The 24,876-nt window shown below is 33.9% G+C and overlaps 2 protein-coding genes across 3 annotated transcripts in view; one reads left to right on the top strand and one right to left on the bottom strand.

Annotated features, from left to right (window-relative positions):
• The first annotated feature begins 2,931 nt into the window (after positions 1-2,931).
• On the top strand, positions 2,932-17,764 carry LOC148172452 (lachesin-like). The gene is made up of 10 exons (XM_088038477.1): positions 2,932-3,094; positions 9,966-10,063; positions 13,597-13,804; positions 14,707-14,865; positions 14,934-15,062; positions 16,855-16,992; positions 17,054-17,203; positions 17,255-17,305; positions 17,361-17,414; positions 17,476-17,764. Exons 1-10 carry the CDS (start codon positions 2,998-3,000, stop codon positions 17,595-17,597), a joined length of 1,206 nt encoding a protein of 401 aa, XP_087894603.1. The 5' UTR covers positions 2,932-2,997; the 3' UTR covers positions 17,598-17,764.
• Positions 17,765-22,456: 4,692 nt separating this feature from the next.
• Positions 22,457-24,876, bottom strand: part of LOC148172451 (neurotrimin-like) — a 40,528-nt gene continuing 38,108 nt past the window's right edge. For both annotated transcript variants that reach the window (XM_088039336.1, XM_088039337.1), the window contains one exon: positions 22,457-23,370. In XM_088039336.1, the coding sequence (XP_087895462.1) occupies positions 23,252-23,370 (119 nt within the window). In that variant the 3' untranslated portion in view covers positions 22,457-23,251. The remainder of the gene's footprint in view (positions 23,371-24,876) is intronic.

The following is a 24,876-nucleotide window of genomic DNA, read 5'->3' as shown; positions in this document are numbered from 1 at the left end:
AGGCTAGCAGGTTGTACCGTTAAACTAAGGTAGGTTTATCTAAAACCATTAAGGCACAAAAACAGTAGGAAAAAGTATTCAAACCTTAATGTTTCTTTTATTTTATGTTCTAGCTGCATATAATTAAAAACTTGATTAAAACGCAAACATAAACTCAAGAGAAACGTGCTTCGTTTATGCGTCAAATCTGTCGACTCGGCAATTATAGCTTTAACACTTTTTTTTAGAATTTTTACGTTTGAGCTGATATAAGACAAATGGAAACTTTAACACTAGAACTTATTTTCATCAATAACATTAATTAATCAAATACCAGGTTTTCTAGAAATTTTTAAATTAATCTCAAAACAATAAATAATCCCGGCGCCTACACCATTTTTATTAAATTTTAGCTGTTTGGCTGGACAAAAGAAGGCTTTGTATCTTTAGATTATAAATGCATTACTAAAATATTTTCTTGTTTAGTTTTAGTTTACCAACTCCCATATGAAAATTTAGCGCCATTAATGTCGCCACCCTCCAACACATTCATATATTTGGTGAAAATGCTTATATTCGGTCCTATAATGACAAAACCATTTCGTTCCTACTTCACTTACGAACTCATTAAAATATCATTTGCATCGTTGACGATATGTAGACTGTCATTTAAAGATTACTATTTTACGTTTCTCACTGATTAGACCCAGTGGTAACAAATAAAAGAATTCCCCCAGTAATACAAGGAGTATTGTTGTAGAGACAATAAGGGTCGCGGTGATTTAGGACTATCCTGAATAATTAAATTAATAACAAAAGGACAACCCATCTTGAGCCCTCACTGCAAATATCTACAAACAATGATGTAAGATGTTGAGTATTATTCATGAGACGCTGGGGGAGAAATGTCACAGCAAAATACTTCTTGTTTGTTATTTGGGATGATTTGTGGACGTGCTTCACCGATAGAAGACCGGCAGATTTTTCAAGAGCTCCGCAATAAATTATAACGTCGCATGTACCTGTTGAGTTCGTATTGCGAAAAATTCTCAAGAAGAATACATGCAGGCAGGATTAGAATATCGATCGTCGCAGAAATTTCCATTTTGGTTTTAAGCCGGATCATCTCTTACGAATTACGAATCTCTTATTTAATTGTCTTTTGTGATTCGGGAAATATTTGAATTAGAAGTTTTTTGTTAAAACGAAGGAGAATTGAGTTAATCAGATTTTTTTACTTTCCTGTGACTGCATCAAATTTTCAAGGAGCCATATAACTTTAGTTTCGTCTCAATGGCACAAGAGCTAAAGTAAATTCTCTTTCTTTACTTTAATAACTTCAGTTTAATTAAACATAGGTATAGCACTATTGAAAAAGTTTGATATAAGAAACTTTCAAAGAATAATTAAATTTAAAGGCTTGCTCCAGATACGGGAAATAAAATTATAACGACTGCTAACGACAGCAGTTTTTCAAGCTAATTCGCTTGTGGACTAACCTTGCTATGCAAAATTTATGAGAACCTTAAGAAAAAATATCTTCTCTTAACTTAACTAAAAAAGGTGGCAGGTATCTCTGTAATAATTTACAAATTTTATTCACCTCAATGAATTTAAATTATCTAAAATCGGCCCATAATCTGTCATTCTTGGCAGCATATTCCACATAATTATGTAAACGTAGGGGTGAACGCAATCGATCTTGAATCGTGATTCTCCAACTGTTTGCTTTTCAAGTGGAATGTTAATCTAGATGAGAGATGTTCGCGATATTGTACATAAAATTAATTACACTAATGTGTTTTTTTAATTGGCATGCTGATTCGGTAGGGCTGATAAAATTACTACGCAGATAGAACTACAAAGTAGATGTACCTACTGTATTAATTTTTATTCTCTAATTGTCGGGAAGGAACATGCATGCATGCGGTTTATAATCTACGGCATGCATCATATTTATCACTGAGAACAAAGCCACTTTAGTAAATTACATACTGACAGAGTTAAATACAGTGTCTTGAAGGTTCTTATTACAACAGTTTGAAGTTAAATTGATGGAAGCGTTTTTACTAATAAATTCATTATGTATGAATCTGCGACTGCAGTAATTAGAATTGCGTTACAAAGCAGAAAGGACTGAGTTTAGTCAAATTAGTCTGCAAACTTGCCTGAATAAAACACCTCGTTAAAAATGTCGCCAAACGTCGTTAAAAATGTAAGTTTACTGAATCCATATATGCACATTTTAATCTGCTTTCACACCACTTTTATCTAAAGCGTACCACTTGCTTGTTTTATGCAAATACTTGCAAAGTGCATATTTTAGTATGTACATTAGCAGGTGCACGTGTGCTAAATTTTACATGCCTAATAAATCACCTCAACTCTAACACAGTAAACGTTCCCGTCGACAACTTAGAAAACTTCTTACCCCCGTCATCGAGTTATAACAATCGCTAAGCTAAAGTCAAACATTTACCCCAGCACTTACCCAAATTACGTTTTTGTTAAACAATTTGCATTTAAAGTTTTCTGCTACCCGGAAAATGACGTAGTTTTGCTGAAAACCGATTAGGTGGCGCGCTTCATCAACAGGTCGCCAAAGTTGCTCGCTCTAATTCTTTTTCAACTTGTCCATACGAATCGAGATTAGTTTGGAAGTTGTCGTTTGACATGACGTTGTAGACATTCCATTGTTAGATTTCCTTCCACTCTCAAACTTGGCAGTCTAACTCTCAATTATGTAGAGACAAATTCTGTCCATTAAACTTAGCGTGCAACAATTAAACGAAGTTGGTAACTCCAACTAAAACTCCTTTTGATTTAATAGTGGTTTAACGAGCCCCGCCGACGCTTTTTTTCAGAGTTAGACACGGACGCATCCCCTGCGCGAATCTAAATAAGGATATATAAGTTGTTCGGTAATAAATCAAAGCATATAGTTTTGCGCACGCGTCCGTTGGATCTAAAGCACGAGCGTCCCGATGCCGGCGTCAGTCGACATGCTGCAGGAGGTCAATGCTGTACTCTATGGCAGAAATACGTACCGATGTGATACTCGGATCCACGGTTTTAGTGTTCTTGCTTCTTCATACAGCGCCGGCGAAGCTTTTGGGTATGCTTTTCTAACTATAGCGCACCAATGTCATTTTTTGCACGAACTTTTGAAACTTTCTATTTTAATCAAATTTTTTCGTGGCTGCCATGCTACGCGTCATCGCGTGTGCTTGATATGAAATGACTTCGAAATTGTTTATTTTTCCTTCTGAGAAAATTACCATCAAGGGCTTTTCAAATTATCAAGTTATTAGCATAATACCGGAAACATTTTTTTGTTTGCCGCGCAAATTAATTTTTTCCTTGCTCTTGTCGTCCGCAAACAAATTTCCATCCCTAATGCTATCATTGATAAAAGGTCGGCTTTACGAAGACATTGTTTACCTAATTCTACCCAAAATACATGAGATATTTACGTTTCTCAAATAACGGTATGAAGGAAATAAAAACCGTTTCATGTTTATTCAATGTCAAGCTCACATAAATTGGAACTTTATGAGGATTTGTGTTATTGAATTTGAAATCATTTTTCGGCGAGAACTCTCATTTAAATCGAGACTTTATCGGACTTCGCCTTTTTATTCTACCGGAAAAAAATTATTATTTTTGTCGCTTTGAAGTTTTAATTAAAATCACAGAGAAAAAAAATTTACTTTTGTGATTGTTCTTCCAGCACTCGGCTGCATAGCTTTGAAAAACGAAACCGAAAATTGGGTTCTCTGACGAGAAAATTAAGAACTTTGATGCTCAGTGCTTTACGCGAAAAGAAGTAATACAAAGAGTTTTCGCCGTTTTTTATTGCAAAAAATTCCTATTTAGTGTCTAATTACGTAGAAAAGTTTCGTGAATTTAGTAACGTATCGCGTAACTGTAATTGCATAATGAGAGATAAGCAGACTTGCAGTAGACGGATAAAGAATTTTTATATATTTTTAGCTCTACAGTCCTCTACTGGATGATAAAACGTTAAATTTACATAAAACAGCGTAATTTGATTCAAATCCAGGCTTGTTGGGGCTTTGTTTAAAAACTGCAGTTTTTAGAGATAAATAATAAATGTCTAACCAAATAAAAAGTGATATACAATATTCTGGCACATGAAAATTTAAAAAGCAATTTTGGTTTAATCACAAATTGTTGATTGGTTTGTTTATTATTAGACATTTATTTATTTACACACAGACTACGAAATTAACATCATGTTGATTTTAAGAAAATTAATTATTTTTTTATAGTTCAACTGTGTAGTAACACTGATGGGATTTAGAATTTTAGAAATTATAGAAAGCAATGTTTCTAAAGGTTTTATGTGTCTTATGTTTGGAAAAGTAGCATTAAAATATTTACAGAAATTTTCAACTGACAAGTCACATCAAATAGACCAAGCAATTTCCATGCAAGAACTAATAAGCATTAGTGTGCTTGTGTGCAAATTTAATTTGCAACTTTAAAATTTGTTTTTCCCAAAAACACATAAAATTTTCCGAGAAAAGTTTTAGTGTTTGATTTCAAATACTTGAACTGGTTCCGCCCACTTCCATTGCCAATAACTCTTTCTTTTCTTTAAATATTTTAGTTTGATGTAATTACGTTACCGTTAGAGTGTTTATTAAATCGAATTGAAGCACGGCATGGTTCTACGTATAAATCATTCGACAAAGGCAACAAATTAGAGAGCACGATTGATAAAAGCAAATAAATTTAGGCGGAGGATGCTAAAGTTGGTACAGCACGCGTCGATTTCTCTGAGTATTTAATTAAGACATACTTTATAATTAAATCTTTCCTTCGGACGACGTTGCGATGAGGGTACTCTTTGCAATTAAGGCGTCGCCGTCGCCGCCGGCGTCGTGAGGCTGGAAGGCACGCGAAAATCCAGTCCAGGAATCTTTTGTCAATCTCACCGAAAAATTAATTACATACTCGTACTAAACCTAAATTTAGATTAGTACGACGAGTTAACTATCAATTAAAACAAGTGGAGGCGGCTGGGTGAAGAAACCCAACTTGGAGCATTTTACATGGTTTAAATTATTAACAAGGGAAAGCCGGGAAGTTTTAAACTTTCACGGCTACTTTTTAAATATAGGAGCTCTGCTGTTAAATATTAACAGTAAAACATTCGTGATCGTAACTTCTCGCGGAAACAGGGCACATTGTTATGCTTGATATACAAACTTTCCCGGCAGTGTTGTTAAATGTCGAAAAATCACCAGCATTATTGCCTTCGTCTGACTAATTCCCAGCATTCCTAACTTTGCTGGCAATTATTAAATGGATTAGATGCAAATGAAGTCTGTTGATGAACGTAAACATGTTTGGAGAACGCACTCAGCAAAGCATCCAAGCGAAAGAATCAAATGGTGGAGGCGACGGGTTTAGTGTAAGGAACCCGTTTCGAATTCTCGAATATCTTAATTGGTGGAGGAACTTATTGTGCCATTAATTTCAACCAAGCTGGAAGAATTTCTAACTTTTCTCGAGTATTTAACTTGACGTTCCACCAAAAAAACTGTTTGGCTACAGAAAATTTCTTTGTTCGTTCGTCTGGTAATTAATTCACAGAATAACATCAACGGAAAACTTTGATAATCTTGATGGAGACAAATATTCTGTACAGACTTTTTGAAGCTAAAATTGAAGACTTGTCTCGGCGTTTTAGTTTCCAGTTTTTTGTTATATTTTTTGCTTGATGGATTGTTCCAGATTGTAATGGATTTTTATTGCCGAGAAAATAATACTTTGATAAAAAATTTCGTTTCATTTGCAAGGGCGGACAAAACAAGAGCTGCCAAAAAGAGAAAGGGTGTTTAGTATTCTGATGAATAGCATAATCAAAGGTTTTCTAAAGATTCTTTAAATTACACTATTATTACCTACTAAAATTGGTTTGGTGCTTAAAATTTTTTGTCGAATTCCGGAATTAAAGCGATTGAAGCATTTTATTACTTTTTTTTGTTTTGAAGGGTTTGCGTAAAGGAATAGTTACAAAAAGCCAAGAGATAAAGTAAATTGAAGTTGAAATTAAGAACTGTTAAATCTTAATTTGATTTTTGTAATCTACTTTTAATATTGTGCTACCTGTCTCGACAAATGGGAAGTGAAGGAAATGTATGCGGTGTCACAGCAGTACAATTTTTTTGCGGGAAGACAAAGACATTCCGAATGCATCTGAATCTCCATCCAAAGGCAGTAAAAATATGATGGAGTCGTAAGATATATCTCGTGCATGTGAGCCATATGCGCATCGCCATCTTTTTCTTATTAAAAATATCATATGCTGGATTTATTGAATTCAGATAACGGTTCTTTGTTATTTATTCAAAAAGCTCCACAAACATGCTTGAGATCTAGTAGTTATATTTTGCAGATAATGGATTTTTGTTCGCTGCTTGAAAAAGGAAAACCGTGTCGAAATTTTATGCCAGGATTTAAACAATGCGAATCAACGTAGTATTTCATTTTGAACATTTTGAGAGCAGAGAAGCGTTTAATCAAATGACGAGCTAATGCAGAAACAAAACCTAACAATTTGCGGTATTGATGAAAACTGCATATTTTTTTCAATTTGGATTTGAAATCCAACCACAAATTTGAGCGTCTGGTTTTTTAATCTCCGCGTAACTTGGAATATAATGAGAGAGGAAATTGTGAAGTGCGTGCAAGAACCAACATAAGAGTTTTTTTTTTTCTGAAAACAAAGTTATTAAGCGAGCTAACAATGGAATTGAAATAGTAATGCCAAGGTGGGATCCCGAAGGATCCCTCTCCTCATAACAGGGTTCCCGACAACAAAGCAATAAGTCAAAGGAACCCCCATTGTGTTCCATTTAAATTAAAGGCAAAATCCAAACCACGGCAGCGCAGTTTTTAATCTCAACTGCAATTTTACTTCCCCGAGTGTCTCATTAGCAATGCAAAGAGGCTAATAACACAGAATATGTTGTAATTGGAGATACTTTAGTCTGTATTTAACCTGAGGCGGATCTCTACTAGATTTTATAAGCAAGGCAGTCGTTTGCGTTTCGTCCAATTTCAACTGATTTAATCCGTCGTGTCCTGTCTTTAAACAGCGGAATTAACTACGCTGACTGATAATGCCTTCGCGGTCACGTGTTTCCTGTTATTGATGATGACGTTCGATTTGTATTGTCACCTTTTAGGTAGAAGGAGCTGATTTTCCGCTGCTGTCAAACTAATGTATGGATCGAGGCAGACCATCCGATCAGAACAGATTACATCTTTGACATGTTTACCATTAGTTTAACTACCACGACGATCAATACAACGCTTTTGTAACACGGCGTATTGAGAATACACTAATATCACTCAAAACATGTTTGTTTGAAGAAAGGAATATAAGATTGGAGCTCGATAATGTTCCAATACAAATTTTATTTCTTAAAAGGTTAACGTAATAAAGACAGTCTTACGTTTGAAAACATGTCATTTTAACTGACGGCCTATGGAAATTTTATGGCTTTTGTCCTCACGCTTTACAACAAGTGTCAATATACCTATACTATGATTGCTTTTGTACTGGAAAACAGGGAACTATTTTCTATCTCTAACCAACAAAACCAGCTGGATTTAAACTACTGAAACTACAAATAATTATAAACTGCAGATTTGGTTTGACACAGATAATCAAGTTGAATTAAATGAAATATGCTGTATCGTAAGTTATTAAATTTAATTGAATTCAATTGAATTTAACAGACACTTTAAAAGCAGGTTGCTGTAGAATTAAATTTAAATTTGTATTAGGAATTTATAAATACTAGATAACAGATCAATCGTACCTGCTTTATTGATAGATAATTATTTTTGCACCTAAGTATGTGTAAAATATTAAAATGCGTTTATTAATTGAGTGGACTTCATACAAACTGTATATCCGCTATCTTTTTCAAATACATTTTATAATAATCTTTTAATAATTAAAATAAATTGTATCTGTCTATCTCCTGGTTACTTAAATAATAATAAAGCAGAATAAATATATTCTAATTATTTAAATATGGATATTTAATTAAATATACAAAAAGCAGTTAGAATTCAACTATAAATTTTAGCTCAAAGTATTGATAACTACATAGTTAGCAGAGATAATTACTCTTCTAAAAGATATACAAGATTTAAAGCATTTGAAGAAGTGAAATCTGAAGAATTTGAATTATCTTATTAACATAAGCGTACATACAAGGTGTACTATTACAGTTTTCTTCTCAAAACTTACTTTGCTGTATGATTGAGGTTAACTACAAATCGTCGTCTAAGCGGCAACATCCGCTATCTCAGTTGTGAAAATATTTTGTTTCCACTTTTTCTCAGATGAATTTTTCACGGGAATCTTACTGGTGGAAATTATTTTTCATATTTTTGAATAAATTTAATCTTAAGCAAAGATTTGATACCAAGTAATCATCAAAAAATCAGTTTGTTTGCGCTCCCGCTTGACTTTGTAAAAATTGAGATTGCGGAAGTTGCCGCTTAGACGACGAAATGTCAGTTGAAAAATCTAAACCCACATTTATAATGAACGGCAAATATATTTGACATTTCATAGCCACCCTTGATGCTAGAAATATTTATAAACACCTTGTAAAACAATTTTATCGATAAATTTTAATATATCAAGTAAACTTGATTGAGCTCTAGAATGATACAAAAGACTAGTTAAAGTTTGACAACTAATTAATTTAATTAATTTAAAAACTAAAAAAATTTGTGAATAGAATTAATTATTTTTTTTACTTATTACATTTTTTATTGTTGAACATCATATGAACAAGAGTGTAAAAACAGTTACCGACATGGCAATACTTTAAAAGACAGAACGAGCACTAAAGCTTGCTGGTAACAAACTAAAAAATTTAATTGCTTGGAAGTTCTGCTGGCTAATAATACAGGAGCTAGGATATTTGTCAAAGTCATACAACTTCTATGATATTTGGGTAGGACCTTTCCTTTGATTGGATCTAATTAAAAAATTATCAAGTCATTAACCGCAGATACGGATGACGGTTGGAGGTCATCAATACAATTACATATAAAATTTATAGCTAGAATTGTCTTCTCTAGTTTATGTACTCCAGGTTGAAGCTAAATTTAAAACATTCACAAAGGGAAGTTCAATACTGTGCAAGTAACATTCTTTGTCTATTGTTTGTCTAAATTTAAATAATTTTCTGGAAAGATTACTTGGATTTTTCAACAATTTTAAAGTAAGATTCCCTTTATCTACAATTTTCATTTAGCAATAAGTGTGAGCATCATTCTAATTGGAATCCCGACATTTCCATTTTCATTTTTGAAGAGTTGCTGGGAAATTAATTTCTCCTATTATTGTTCTCATCGTCGGCACTATCTGTCTTGAAAACTCACAAGTAGGTTATCACAACGTCGACTGCAAAATGCCGTAAAATTACTCCTTTACTAATGTTCACAGATAAGCAGCTTTCCTGACGTTAATTGATTTTGTTCTATTATTCCAGAAATAATAAGATTGCGAAAATTTCAATATCTTATCTGGCGCGCACACAAGAGCGCTCTGGAAAGAGTTGGGTATTCTAATTTATCCTAAGGAATTTGTTAGCCCTCAGGACTGCATCTTCTCTGTCTTTTGGCTCAGTAATAAGTTTGTTTGTTTCTTCCCTTCTAGGTAAATCTCACCGTGGGAAACAATAAATTCGTTAAGCTGATTAGCAGTGAGTATCGCAGTCAGCTCCGGGTTCCCATTCGCAATTGAGAGCTAATCCGAATGAACTGCTCAAGTAGATACTGCTTTAAATAATAGGTTCTCTCTAATGCGCTTTAAGATACCACTTATATTTATATTCAAAGTTAATTTCATCTCTAAATTTATTCAGTATTCTGACTTTAAAAAGCTTCTTGATTGAAGTAATTTGTTCTTTTCTCTGTTGCAGAAAACCCCAAATTTAGTCAACCTATCCCTAATAGCACCGTAGCTGTGGGGCGTGAAGCCATCTTAGCTTGCGTCGTCGAAAATCTCGGCTCTTATAAGGTAGAGTATACTTTGTTGCCGTAATTAAAGCTGCGGTCATTCGGACAGTCGATATTAAATGCCTTGGAGTCAAGGAGAACGAATGTTTGAACGAAACAAGACGTATTGTCTACAACCTAGAGATATTTACACAACCTCGTTTGCACTGTTGACAGAAAAATTAATAACGGTCCATTGAAAACGGGAGAACTCGTCAATGAGACCTTGCAATAGAATCTGTACTGATTTACTCAACTTGGTTCGTACAGCACAAAAGTTGATAATAATGGATCAGTTTCTGTGTGTAGGCAACAGGGAGATATGTATTACTTTACTTCCTGTGTGGTTTTCTCTGGTCATTATGCTAGTGATGGTCACAGCTGACGTTTCCGTTTCCTTATAACAATGTGTGTCTACGACTAAGAACCAAGTTTATTGTATTCTGTGTTAGCAAGTGTGTGAATATTATTTATTTTATGTTGGCAAACGTGCTGTAAATGTGTCCAAGACAAAAGTTTCAGTAGGGACAATTATGATTAGACTCAATGGGCTAGATGCGAAACATTTTGATGTAATCATTATCAAGGAACACGCAATTGAAAAACTTTCCAGAGACAAAGGAACAAAACAGTTCTAAATTAGTCATGCATAGAAAAACACAAATGATGTCAGCTAATATTTTATCAATAGAAAAGTTTCAAATTGGGTGTCAGTTAGGTATTTAATGACCATTAGCTGATAGGACTGTGGTCAATAAATTTTTAGAAGAGTTCTATATCTGTCAATCGAAATATTGTAAATTTAAATAAGAAATTGTACTCTTTCTTTAGCTGTAATATTTCTATTTGATCTAAAATTCAAGAGTATTGGTTATCGTTCAATCAAGTTCATAGTAATTTATTATTAAATAAAAGAAAATCGTCTGAAGAGGAACTATCCCCATAATCAAGAGCTCAAAGAGTTTCTTTTGAAAGAAAAATGTCACTTCGGAAATAAACCACTTTTTTGCCGATTTTTTTTTATTTTGTCGGCCATAAAATTGGTAACTAAAAGTACAATAAAATTTTTGAGTCAAGACTGACCAACAGATATTTTTTAAGACGCATATATTGACAGTGCTACATCTACACCAAACGTCATAGCGGTTTTCATCAATTTAATTAAACGTTAAATCAGCGGAAGCGATTGTAAAACCCACACCAATACGTACTGTTTTAGTTGTGGTATATTCAACAGTAGAATGTGAATACCCAGAAATTAAATTCAACGCTCATTTCAAACAGAAACTATTGTCACTTCAATACAGCGTGCAATATTTCATCACTAGAAACAAATGTTCACAGATCCGAAAAAATGCCGGAATTGTGTGTTGCCAACAGCAGCGATAACTTGGAATTAAATAATATTGGTTGCAGTAATGGAATTGCCAGTATTATTGTCCAGACAGATTTGGGCAGACCAAAGAGCTGTCAGTTTATTTGGTACATTCAACGCTCCATATCTGTCTAGTTAGCTCGGGTATTGTTCGAAATTTGTATTCAAAGTAATATCATCATGGGCTTGATAATTCTCAAAGGTAGTTACTTATAAATCACTGTGGATTTTTCATTACCAACTTTTTCGTCGACATTTTAATGGACGGTTATAAATTCAGATAACAATTTCCAAAGATTTTCTTTTTAATAAAGAAATGGAACCTGGCAGTGGAGACGCAACTTTTCTCAATTCAGAAGATTAAAAAGCGCATCGATTTTAGATTGTTTTATTGTCGGTCATATTTTCTGTTGCAGTATTTACCGTGGAAATTTTGAATGTATATTTTAAGCTTCAAACTTTATAAACTGTTAAATATTTGAATTTTTAAAGAGCTTCTGGTTACATTAAACTAAAATTATCCCTTTATACATTCAAAAAATTATCTAACCTATTGCGCTATAACTTTCATCTTAACAGTCATAATTTAATAAAGTCATTTTGAAGTACCTCGAGTGTTCATTTTTTCTACAATGAATACCGCGCAATTTCCGTAAATTAAAATTGTTTTTCACTTTTTCTTGCATACGCTTGTTATTGATTTAATGGCAGTTTGACATGTTCATATTCCATTCCCGATTTATCGTTTAGGAAAGCCGCAGGTTGCAAAAATGCGGCAAGCGCTTAATAACTTTCAGTCAATTAATTCGAAAACTTAAAAAATCTGACCTGAACATTCTGCCATCTCGTTTAAACTGCATGTACATTGACAGGCTGTTACTTAAATGAGTCGATTAATTTTAACTACCACACAAAACTTTCTAAAATGCTTAAAAAGTTTAGAAAACCACAAGGCAAAAAGTTTTTTTATTGAGATCTACCAGCAATTTTATAATTTTGTTTATCCGTTTGAAAACAAACATTTCTGCGCGTTCTTCTATTTTTTTTTTGTGCCACCATTAGAATTTTCTTATTTAAAACTCATTTTTTAGCTGTTCTCTACATGTACTTATTCTACTTGTTTTTTTGAGTTTCATTAAATTTATTGTTAACCGCTGGAATTCTCCTCCTTGTTTTAACTAAATTGTCAAGTAAAAGGGCAGTTAGTTTCGAAGTTTAAAATTTTTCACACCAATTTTCAATAAAACGCAAAAACACTTGGGAAGTTTGTAGGTCGAACTTCATCAAACTTATCAAGCACATTTTAAGTTGACGCCATTAAATAATCTTTACCCACCTCCACTTTTATTCCAATAAAATTTTTGCGATTCAACCAGCGCGCATTCTTTAAGAAAACTTTGCTGTGGGAGTTACGCCAACGATCAAATTTTTCAAACTTTCAAAGCTGTTTTGAAGTAAATCAATCCTTCTGTTCACTTGGACGTGCACGTCTTTTGTGTTTTTTTTAATTGTGATATCAGTGCTCGAATTTAAGAATTTCCAACTTCTCTGGTTATCTAAAATGCGTCTATAAAAATTATTTCTTTGTTTACAAGGCGGTGTTGTGTATTAATTGATTTGTAGTGGGGACGCAATTTTATTGATTTGTTTTATGGCGTGACTGCTAAAGTTCGTCTTCAATTGTTGGAGTAAACACTGTAATTATAATCATTAAGAACCTAGCTGAGTTATTAAAAATAAATTAGAGACAAAGAGCAGAAAATGTGAACGGGTAATTACTACGTTCGTTTAAGATTTAATAAAATAATTACAACAAGGGGGACGTTTATTAAAAATTTTATTCAGCGGCGGCGTACCAGACAAGAGATCTAATATGAGAGAACCACCCCAATTTTCATATTGTAGGCATATGTTGGTTTCTTCGCTCACTACAATATGAGTTTATATTTAAATTACGCATTGTGATATTTTATAGCAACCCTTGGGCTCCTACATTCTGTCTTTATTAATACCACCCTTAAAATGTCATATGTAGTAATATTATTTAATCGCATTAGAAAATGTCACAACGGCATTATTAAATTTCTGTTGGGGCGACTTTACAATGTCACGAAATGAATTTTACGACCCTTTGAATTACATTATAATTGTTGTAACGGTTCTTTGTTTTCACGTTACAGGTTGCATGGCTAAGAGTGGATACTCAGACCATTCTTACCATACACAACCACGTTGTCACGAAAAACCATCGAATTGGCGTGACCCACAGCGAACTGAAGACATGGTATCTTCATATCAAAGAAGTGAGAGAAACGGATAAGGGCTGGTACATGTGTCAAATCAACACGGATCCCATGAAGAGTCAAATATGTTATCTCGATGTCGTTGGTGAGTTTTAATAACGATTTGTTGACGAAGTTAAAAATGTCTCTTGTTAGACGAAGCATTGTTGGCGGCGTATGAAAGAATTTCTTGTTTTGTTTTGCGTTCAAAAGGAAGAGAACACAAAGAAATAAAAATAATTAGATTCATTACAACTGAATGTGTGCACGGGTTTCAAGTGTAACTTTAGATGTCTCAAAAATTTACAAAAACGTTGGAAATGCGAGCAGTTCTTTTATCTTAAGTATTTTCTGCATTTTTACGATTTCTTTTATAACGGTTGAACTTTTTGTGTTCACCAAAAGAGCTTAACGACTGTACCCAACTTTTCCAGTCGATCAAAGATAACAAGACAAATTATGGAAAATAATTGACGGAATGTTGCAAAATTTTAAACAAGAAAATGTTATAAACACAGTGCTTTACAAGAAACAGCAAATTCTCTGGAATTGTTCCGCGGCGTAGTATTTATGTTCAAATCTATTATGTGTAGGATCCGACCGCTGCGGTTGCACTAACTGCCACAACAAGAAACAAAATCACTCCATTTGCATTCCACTTCTGAGAATAATTTTGTTTAAACAACAAAGACAGGGAAAAATGCATTTGAATACAGCACGGGATCCCCATTCTCTTTGAAAATAGAAACAAAATCCGATACTCGCCACCAAATAAAACCCTTATCCCATCCTTCAAAGTTTTAAATAAAAGGTGCAGCGGTCCGATCACGATCGTCTCAGTCTCAGGATATGTAACTTTGGCCGTTTTTTTCCCAGAGTATTTGCCTTTGTCGGCTGAAAACTATATATCTTTCCTCGTAGACATCCTCTTGTAGTAGCGCATTGATGTTTTCAAAGCGACGTAGTGATTTATTTTTCTAAAATAAAATCAAGGGATTTTAATTTCAGTGTCGCCGGATATTTTGGACTTCCCGACGAGCGCTGACATTGTAGTAGACGAAGGAGCGGATGTGTCTCTTAGATGCGTTGCCAGAGGATCGCCGGAACCATCAATTTTATGGAAGAGAGAAGATGGACAACTCATACCGGCACGAATGGGAACGGACGGTGAGAAAATTTTTCATTTAAGCGTGGCACGACAATAAACTACAAATTACGGTGTTTTTACGCAACAGCGGTTAGCGCCAGCGGACCCACACTTAACATCTCCAAAATTAAAAGGGAACATATGGGACCTTACCTTTGCATCGCTTCCAACGGAGTCCCTCCTTCAGTGAGTAAGAGAATCATGGTCATTGTGCAATGTGAGTATACTAAAGTTGCCACTTTTACATACAGGGAATTCAATATTTGAGTTGAACTTCACCCGCTTTATTTGCACAAGTAAATAGTTTAATTACCCCCGGCAGCTGAAACTGCTAAATTCTATCCGATACAACGAAAACCGCCTCATATAAGTTGTTTGCAATTCTCGGAGGTGAAAACGAAACTTCGACGGTTAAAATGTTAATGAAAGTCAACTTTTGTCTACAACTAATTTAAAGTTAATCCTGGAAATTCAAACACTTTTTGTAATAATGAAGTTACAAAATAAATAAAATTTATAATCTCCATTATTAGTGAAGCAAGCTATCTCTAACGACGCCACTAATTATAACTTCTTGATTTATCTCCGGATTTAATCCAAATTAGCGTGTAATTACTATCGTAACTTTTAAAACTCTAGACTTAGCTTTAGTGAAACAATATGCTAAAGAATTGAGCAATAGGTTTGCTGAACATCCAGGAAGGAAACAAAGAGTCTTTTTGGAAGTTGTTTCTTTTTTTTCTTTTAGTAATGACCCGTCAGTTCCTGTTCTTGGTAGCGCCAGTTTTATCTATCTATGCCTCTTAACTATTTGATTACAAAATATAGAACTGGAGAGAAAAAAAAAGATTGTTATCTTTCAAAAATTTTGCTTTATTCAGCGTCTAAACCTTCCGAGCTACTTTAACCAAGTTTAAAAATTATGTGGATTATGTAAAGAAATGGAATCAAGTGAAAGAAAAGTTAAATAAAAGTTTTGCTAAACCTTGCCTTAAGCGATTTCTGAAAACTTCAGCGTAGAAATCAATCGTTTACTTAAGAATACATTATCAACAGACGAACAGTTTATCGACACGTTGAAATTAACTTGATTAAATGAAACTTTATACAGGGTCCGGCAACACTTGTGTCCACCCCCAAAATCGTCTTTAATCTTAAAGATAAAATTTTGAAAGTTTGCTTACGCTTCGACAAAGCACTTGAAGCAGACTAAAAAAAATGAGTGAATGAAGTGACTTGCAAAATTTTGGTGTGAACGTAGTTTGGCACTGCGCCGTCATAACTTTGAAAACTTGATAAATCAGCGTTTTTTTCGCAGATTTTGAACATATCAGCATTAGATTTAAATTAAAAACCTAAATATTTGTATCACAGTTATGTTGAAAAAAAATTGAATTTGCAAGTATTTTCGCAAAAACTCAAAAATTGCTAAAAATTATACTTCTTCGGCGCCGTGACGCCAAAACTAGCGGTAAAAAAACAAATTTTTTAGTCAGCTTCTAGAGCTTTGTCAACGATGAGCGTAAGCAAAGTTTCAAAATTTTATCTTTAAAATTAAGACGATTTTGGGGGGTGGACGCAAGTGTTGCCGAACCCTGTATTTTCTAGATCGTGCATTCTGTACCTATTTTTATTCGCGTCAGATATCGAGCGTTCTCTGAATCGCACATTTAATAGTTAATAGCTTTAATCGCTTAAAACAGTCGTGTCCTTTTACAATATATTTCTGTGCCAGGAAACAAATTTTGTGTTTCTATTTCTTACGATTTGAATCTTCTTTCGTTTTCTTAATTGTGATTAAAGCAGAGCCTTAATTAATTTTTCGAGGATCATCTTTTCACGACTGCCTTGAAATTTGATTGTGTAAAATTTGGTGGTGCAATTTATGATGCTATTCTGTCGGCAAACTCGTAGGAACATTTTCCCTGTGACAAAACCGTGATCAATAACTGCTAAGTTGCAAGTTTTCTAACTACGGGGTATTGTTATTAAAATTCTGTTTGTGACAGTTCCACCCTCCGTGTGGATTCGGTACCAGTTAGTGGGAGCATACGACGACCAACAGATCACCCTCGAATGTCATTCCGAGGCATTTCCGAAATCCATCAACTACTGGACTAGAGATAATGGAGAAATCATTCCCCACAGTGGGTTCCAAAACAATTAGACTCTCGTAACGTCATTTCGGTTTCATGTAATTTTTTGTAGGCGTAAAGTATGTTCCGGAGATCATCGACAGCGGTTATAAAGTTCACATGAAGTTAACTATAAATCGTCTGGGACCACAAGACTACGGAATATACAAATGCATATCAAAAAATTCCTTGGGTGATATGGAAGGAACAATAAATATTTATAGTGAGGCCCTGATTGTTTATTGATTTCTCAGTTGAAATGTGTGCTTTTCAGGAATTTCTAATCCCACGCTGAAAAACAGCTCATTCCATTTCAAAAGCAAAGGTATAAAGACTCTGTTACTTTTTTCGACAACTATTTCAAGAACGTATTCTTTCAGGTTCGAGGAAAGAGGCGAACGATGTAACTTATCAAATAGGTTCCACTGAGAAAGGTAACAATGGACTAAATATTTTAGTTGCCTGGAAAGTTTATTTCATTTTATTATGTTTCAGACCGCGCCGACTTGCTATTTCTCGAAGATGAATTTTACAGTTGCGCTCATCAACTTGGCGTCTCGCAACTCCTTACGATTCTGTGGTTACGTGTACTTGTATATTGCATAACATTCATTTAATGTGGTGTATTCCGATAAGAATTTTTAGAATGAAGACGTAGACTTGAATATTACCGAAAAATGTTAAAAGTAACCCGCTGAAATTTTTATCGTGTAAGGGACTTAGACGTAAGGGCTATTTTTGTACGCTTATTTTAGCATAGGTGGTAATAAAAATTTTATAACAACACGTTTTAAACCTTTACCCCTGCCGCAACTGTACCCTAAATACATTTTTAAATACTGAATTAGATTTTTACAGACAGTAAATGAGCGCCTTTCCAAAAACCCTGACAATATTATCGTCTAGCTAAATCCTCTATGGCAGACTACATAATCTTGGATCAATACTCTTTAAAAGTTTATGCTTTACAAACGTATCAAGCACAGGTAAGGACAAAGTGTCGTTCAAATTGCCGTAATAATTGCCTTCGTAAGATTCATAATGTACGACGTGACAATACTCAGAAATGACTGCTGTATTTAAAGCACAAAATGTTGCAGGAATGTAACGTCAAGTCTGGAAATTATCAGATAGATATGTGACGATTTTCAACTGAAATTCAAACGGTATTAGAGTGACACGTTTTTAACTGGGTTACTTCCTCTTTTTTTCAATTTGGATTGTTTTATTGAATAATAGCTTACCTTCAATATCCTATTAATAACAATGATTTATTTAAAAAAAAAAATTCATTAATTATTTTAGTCACACTACATACAGGGTGATTTTTTTAAAACGGCAGGCGTTGTAGAATTTTTATTTATGAACCGATTTCAAAAATTTTAAAAACAAATTAAATGGTTTTTAATTTACTATAAACTGATGATTTTAAAATTTGTCTAAATGTCTTAGTATCTTTTGAGCGATACTCAACTTTCTTATTTTAAATTGGAACCCCTATTTTTTTTTTCATAATATGGAAGATATTAATTTTCTTGATTCAGAAATGTGTAATATGTTCTACTTTTAACCAAAAATATTTTTTTAAAAATTATCAAAATTGAAAAAAAATAAGCAATAAAAGTTAATAAAATCTAGGTGCATGGTGTCAAATAAAAGAATGCCGTTATTGTAATGTCAAAAAGCAGCAAATAACAGAAAGGATCGGCATTTTTTTTTGAAATTATTAATAACAAAAGACAATAATAATTACAAATCAGAAAAAACAACTACCTAATTTAATTAAAATACTGTTGAAACGCCATCCCGGTTTTTTTATTGCACAATTGACACCTACGAGAAATGCATTGTGCATTGTAAGGTGCAGCCCCATCTTGTTGAAAGAAAACTTGTTCTTTCTGTTATTTGCTCCTTTTTGACATTACAATAACGATATTGTGTTATTTGACACCACGCATCTAGATTTTATTAACTTTTATTGCCTAATTTTTTTCATTTTTGATATTTTTTTTTAAAATTTTTATTGTAAAAGTAGAACATATTACACATTTCTGAATCAAGAAAATTAATATCTTCTAAATTATGAAAAAAAAATATGGGTGTCAATTTAAAATAAGAAAGTTGAGTATCGCCCAAAAAATACTAAGACATTTAGAAAATTTTTAAAATCATCGGTTTATAGGAAATTAAAAACAATTTAATTTGTTTTTTAAATTTTTGAAATCGGTTCATAAATAAAAATTCTACAACGCCTGCCGTTTTAAAAAAATCACCCTGTATAAATGTATCTATAATTAAGAAAATGAGGTTCTTCTCGTATATCGATTTTTTATTTTTTTCTGTTTTATATCTTTGTCTTTTTTCATTTATTCCATCATTATAAATTTATTTCAAGGAAAGTACACAGACAAGTTATCACAATTTTTTGTTGCTTTTATAAAAGCTATCGATTCATCTCGTTTTAGATGAAAAGAACGACCGTCAGGGGAAAATTAGGTAGCCTCACAATTGAAAACAAAAATTCAATTCTTAGTTGCGTCAAAAAAGTTCCCTATAATTATACAGGCTCAGAAATAAAACAACACAGTATTTTTAATCACTTTTTTGTCAAGAGCTTCATTTTCAAGATAAGGTTAAAAACATTTTGATTAAGAAACGTAAACCTAATCAATTACATAATGAGGTCTATTTTTGAGAAATCAATGAGAAAAACGGTACTACTTGGGGAAGTCGGAATTCACTGGTTACGTTAAAAGGTCGATTCGGCCAGTTATTAACTGAGTGTCCATAGAGTGATTGCTTCGAATTGTTGCGAAGTAGAGGAAGCGCCCAACATGCTATTGGTAAGTTCTAAACCATTTCAGTTTTTTTTATTTAATTTTTTTGTTAAACTACATTAGTATTGTACTGGTTGTATAAATATCAAAAGTGTGACCTAGTTCTATTGAAAAAATTTAGTTCAGAAATCTATGAACCTACATATTTCTTACTGTTTTCTTGATAAATAACAATTATAACTCAGGAGACCGTAGTAACATTAACTCTAAAATAATCCAAAAATCTATTTCTATTTTTAAAGTTTTAGGGCAAAAATTGTCACAATGAGGGAAACTAGAGTTAATTTCGTCAGTTAAACAAATTATTAATAATTATTAATAAAAATTAGCAAAACTGCCAGCTTTAACTTTTTGTTTTTCTGTTTTCCTTTAGCTGTGTAAAATATTTTCTAATTTATTTTCGTGTTACTACGTTCTAATATTTCTTATTTTCGGCGCATGTTATCTCTATACAAACTTCCGAAATAGTTTTTTTAATTAATGAATTTTCCGCGACACAGCACTTACCGCATTTGGTTCGCTTCAGTACAGGTAAGCCGTGCTCTATTAATAGAGATACAAAACGGAATGTGATAGAGAGCTATCCTTGCGATGTGCTTTCAATGGTGGTGTGTCATTGGAGAGATCATTATTGAGTAGAGACCGCAGTCATTAGCAGATTAGATCGTGGAGTCTGATTAGAATTCAATGCTTCACTCTATTTGAGATTTGACTATCTTTTTCGTTACACAGCAAGTGTCTGTCCCATTTGTCCCATAATGGACCCAGCGTTGTCTCCTGATAAGAACTGAGAGAACGTATCAGATCAGTGGCAAGTTTCATGGGGTAGATGGAGATAACCCTGCACTAGAACTAATCTTGCGTTGATGTAAATCTGAATCAGTCTATTACGGAGGAGTTTATAATAAATATTTGTAGACATGCATCTTCTCTTATTCAAACAATGGTGTGTTCAGTGAGTGGCAGTCAACTCAGTAAAGAAACTTGTTCATCGGGAAAGATATTTCCAATATTATTTTAGAAGATGCTGCACAAAATCATCTGATGAATAGCAGCCGGAGTTCAAAGACGACCTGATAAATGCACCAGACTGCGAATGCATTCATTTAAATTTCTGTATGAACGGTCTATTCACCAAATGCGCCTTTGCCTAAAGAAACAGTTTTTTAGAGCAACATGCATTGGTGTAATTTCCTCCTAAACCATGAACTATTAAAAGTGTCGTCGGTTTGATTATGTGCAATTTGTATGCTGTTGTCGGCGCAACAGAGGGTGGCGTCTGCATTAGTCATTAGTTTGAAGTTCACTGTTTTATGGATCGGAAAAGTTTGAGTTTGTTACGTCAGGAAGCACCAGTGCAACTTAGTCCGAAAAACGTGCTGTTACCAAGTTGTCTTCAATTATGCCGAGGATCTGTCATGAATACGTATTATTTCAAGCACTCTCCAATAAATTGATTAGACAATGTACACGTTTACTTCACAAAACAAAATATTACAACCGACCTCTGCTTGAACAAACAAAAATTAATCGCACTAAAAGGATTTGTTGGGTCGGATTTTATTCCTCTGAAAATCCACTTTTTGTTACCAATTTTTTACCAGAAATATTACGATTTAGAAACCGAAATTCTATTGAATTAGTTTTATTTCCGTTTCCACATTGATTCGATTAAAATTTCATGGCAAAGTGAATCGATAACAATTAATACACTTTTCTTTGCGCGGAATCGGACACCACACTTGTGCGTGCTGCTCACGTACATTGCCTTTTTTATAGCAGGGTAATACTTGTAAAAGTTCTTTCTTGTTGTCATGTGTCAAAATAAAACTGTAGTAAAATCGGCGGTGAAAATAATAGAGAAATAAACCCGAAAATTCCATGACAGGAAGTGGAGGTAGATTAGCGAAACGCAGCCGATTTCAAACAGAAATATTGTTATGCCATTTGATAGCTCTAGTAATTTAATTTAATATTTTAAACTGAACCGTCCATTTAAGGTGAGCTGACCATTTAAGACGTAAAACGTGTAAATTCAATAGTTGTACGATTATCCCGGCGCATCCACCATTATTGCACATTTGCAGTTTCCAATTTGAAGCTTAACTCGGTGTTTTTTTTCTAAATTTTTAAGAATATTGACGTTTTGTATGTCCACCTTAACAGTTTTAAATGGCGATCCAAGATAAACAAGCTGTCTGTGTAAATTTGAACGAGATCGCTCGGAAACTACACAAGTTGTGCGATGCTGATAACGGCGCTTCGTCGCCTCATTGCGATAATACCTTTTGTCGGAAACGAAAAGTCGAATTTGCACAATGGTGGTGTTAGCGTATAATTACTAAGTGTTCAACACGATCAACAGTCGTCTTGAAATAAAACAAGAACTTTTACCGATATTACTAGGGGATCCTTGCCAAATCGTTATCTTCCCTCGGCTACACGTGCCAAGGGTTTTAAGTGCTACATTTGCGGAAGTGCTAATGAAATTTATCCTGTCTTTTAAACCCATACATATAAATCGGTTTATTGTGCGGTCCATTAAAATTGACGCTGCAACAATCAAACCGAGGCGAGATTATCGATAAATTGAAAATAGGATCATGGGGGATGAATATAAATCGGAGGAAATGAGACGATTCTTTTAGAAAACTATTTATTTTGTTAGCAAGTTTCTTGATTTTTTCACAATACAAAATGGAATGATATACTGGTAGTTTCTACTTGTTTTTATACACAAAGAGAATGAAAATCTAGACAGGAAGAAATCTTGATGTTTGACGTAGGGATATGTGGAGCGACCAAGGATCTCTGAATACTGCACGGTAGGTTTGGTTTTGATTGACGAATGTTGAGATTATTGAAATCAACCGAGTGAGTGTTCAGAGAGCGCTTTTCTGGGCCGCCTGTAAAGTTTTACATGATCGGCCCTTGTCAAAATCCGTTTCATTCATGAATGACATCAGTATGTGCATAAATTTAGCTACACTAAGAACTTGCATGTCGCTTGTAATCCATATGTATGCGGCCCTGGCAATATAACATCCACATACAACCTATTATTATACATACTGCCAATAATTTTATTCGCTATAAAATATGCGCTATTGCTTACATTACTAAGAAATTACCCACAAAGAATACAGTTATCGTCAGTCATCAACCGCTAATATCAACTCACCGCTGCGTCCACTCCTGAAGCATATAATTCATGCTGCATATAAACAACCAGCTTTAGAAAAATAGCAACACAAAGACGAAACGAGCTTCAGTCACTATATGCTTCAAACGGACCAGATCACTAAACCACTTGTAGCGAAGGAAGCATATAAAAAATAGTTAAGGAAGAGAAATTCATCGTCTGAACAACACAGCGTGTTTCAACGTTAATCTCGAGATTTCTCTTGTACACAGCACAACATGAGTAAGATTTATTATTGTAGGACCAAAGGCAGCGCGACTAAAAAAGCTACGAAGATAAGTTCGGTTTTTGCACGTCCCCCGGAGCCGACCTCCTCTTCCTGAAACAACGAATCCGGTTGGTCATCCATCCCTGAAACAAAACCCGACAGCTTAATTTCAATCGCAAACACATTCTCTTCTGATAAATCAACAATTAAAACGCTCTCAGCGCGACGCAGATGTCCCCGCACAGTTTTTGTTACAAATGAATAATTCCTGACTTCTTGCACATTTTTTATTAAATTTCAAATTCTGCCTGAACATGATCGCGGAAACAAGAGTAATGGGGTGATCTTGATTTCGAATCAATCTCGGCGCTTACGCGACAGATATTAAAAGACATGTGCTCCACCGCTACCATAAATCATCACGCTGGATAGGAAAGACGAAGAGAAAGCGAAAGTGGAGAGATGAATATAGACAACAACTCATAAGTATCGACAATGTTAAAAAAATGTGTGGGAGAGTCAAGAGAAAACGTATTTTTCTACAGATTTTCATTTTCTTTGGTGCCGGCTGTTCCCGGTATTGCTTCGACGCGTTAATGATTGATGTTTAATATAAAAGAGAGAACAAAAATGAAACTGAATTAATTACGTGCTGGCAATGAGCAAACTTCGTAAAACTATCTGACCGTAAGTACATTAAATTCAAAAAAGCGAGCCTTCCAGTTTAATTTTATTTATGCCACGTTTCAAATGCAACGATTTGTTTTCCATATAAAATACGAGCATTAGTTATAATAATATAAATTTTATTACAAATGTGTTTATCTACCATTGAAATAAAAAATATGTGAGTACAAGCTATTATCATTATTTCAGTCAATATTGAGCGCATTCATTGAGCATTTTAAATAGGAGTAAGAAATAAAAGCTCTTCTGTTGTGCTTGATTTGCTTTATGTGCTTATTTATGACTGGAAGCAAATATGGGTTTCAGTACAAAAGTATTCCATTATTAGTTGCATGTATGCTAACAACAGTCGCTGGTCGTATTACTCGATAATAAAAGCAGTGCTGGCAGTGAAATTAGGTATTCCTGCAAACTTAAAGTTCTCGGAACTGTTTGCCCCACCATTGTTGTTAAAACTTGTGTTCTTGCAGATGGTGGTTAAGAAAACTTTATTTCATGAATAATAATTACGTCTTGGAAACACTTTAATTGTTTACGTGTGTTTCCAATAAAAAGGGCACCCAACTCAATTAAAACTAAAAATATCAAATACAAACTTTCCGACAAATATTTAAATAAGTTATCCAAAATTGTAAAAGGTACAAAATTAAATCATAATTTTCCCAAAGTCTAATTCATGAATCTTTGTGCGATGCCGATGTTTATGTTTAACAGGCTGTGATGATCTGAAATAATTGTGTTATAATTACATAATGCGGGCACAACTTTGTAAAGAAAATTAAATTATCCTTTTAGGTTTTCACTTAATGGCTTCTTCAAACTCCGAACTCCCAAAGTTTACTGAGCCATGAAGTTCACATGGATGAAAATAATAATTTAAATTTTGTGTTGTTCGTGTTTTGCGTGGCTTGAATATTAGTCAATTCTCAGGTGGTGTAGGTGGGCACATAAAACATATTTAG

This window comes from Gnatocerus cornutus, chromosome 6, assembly GCF_029298725.1.
Source record: "Gnatocerus cornutus isolate USDA-ARS CGAHR chromosome 6, icGnaCorn1.1, whole genome shotgun sequence".
Taxonomy (NCBI): Eukaryota; Metazoa; Arthropoda; class Insecta; order Coleoptera; family Tenebrionidae; genus Gnatocerus; species Gnatocerus cornutus.
The sequence above is the reverse complement of the archived record's forward strand: the minus strand, read 5'-3'. Positions and strand labels throughout refer to the sequence as shown.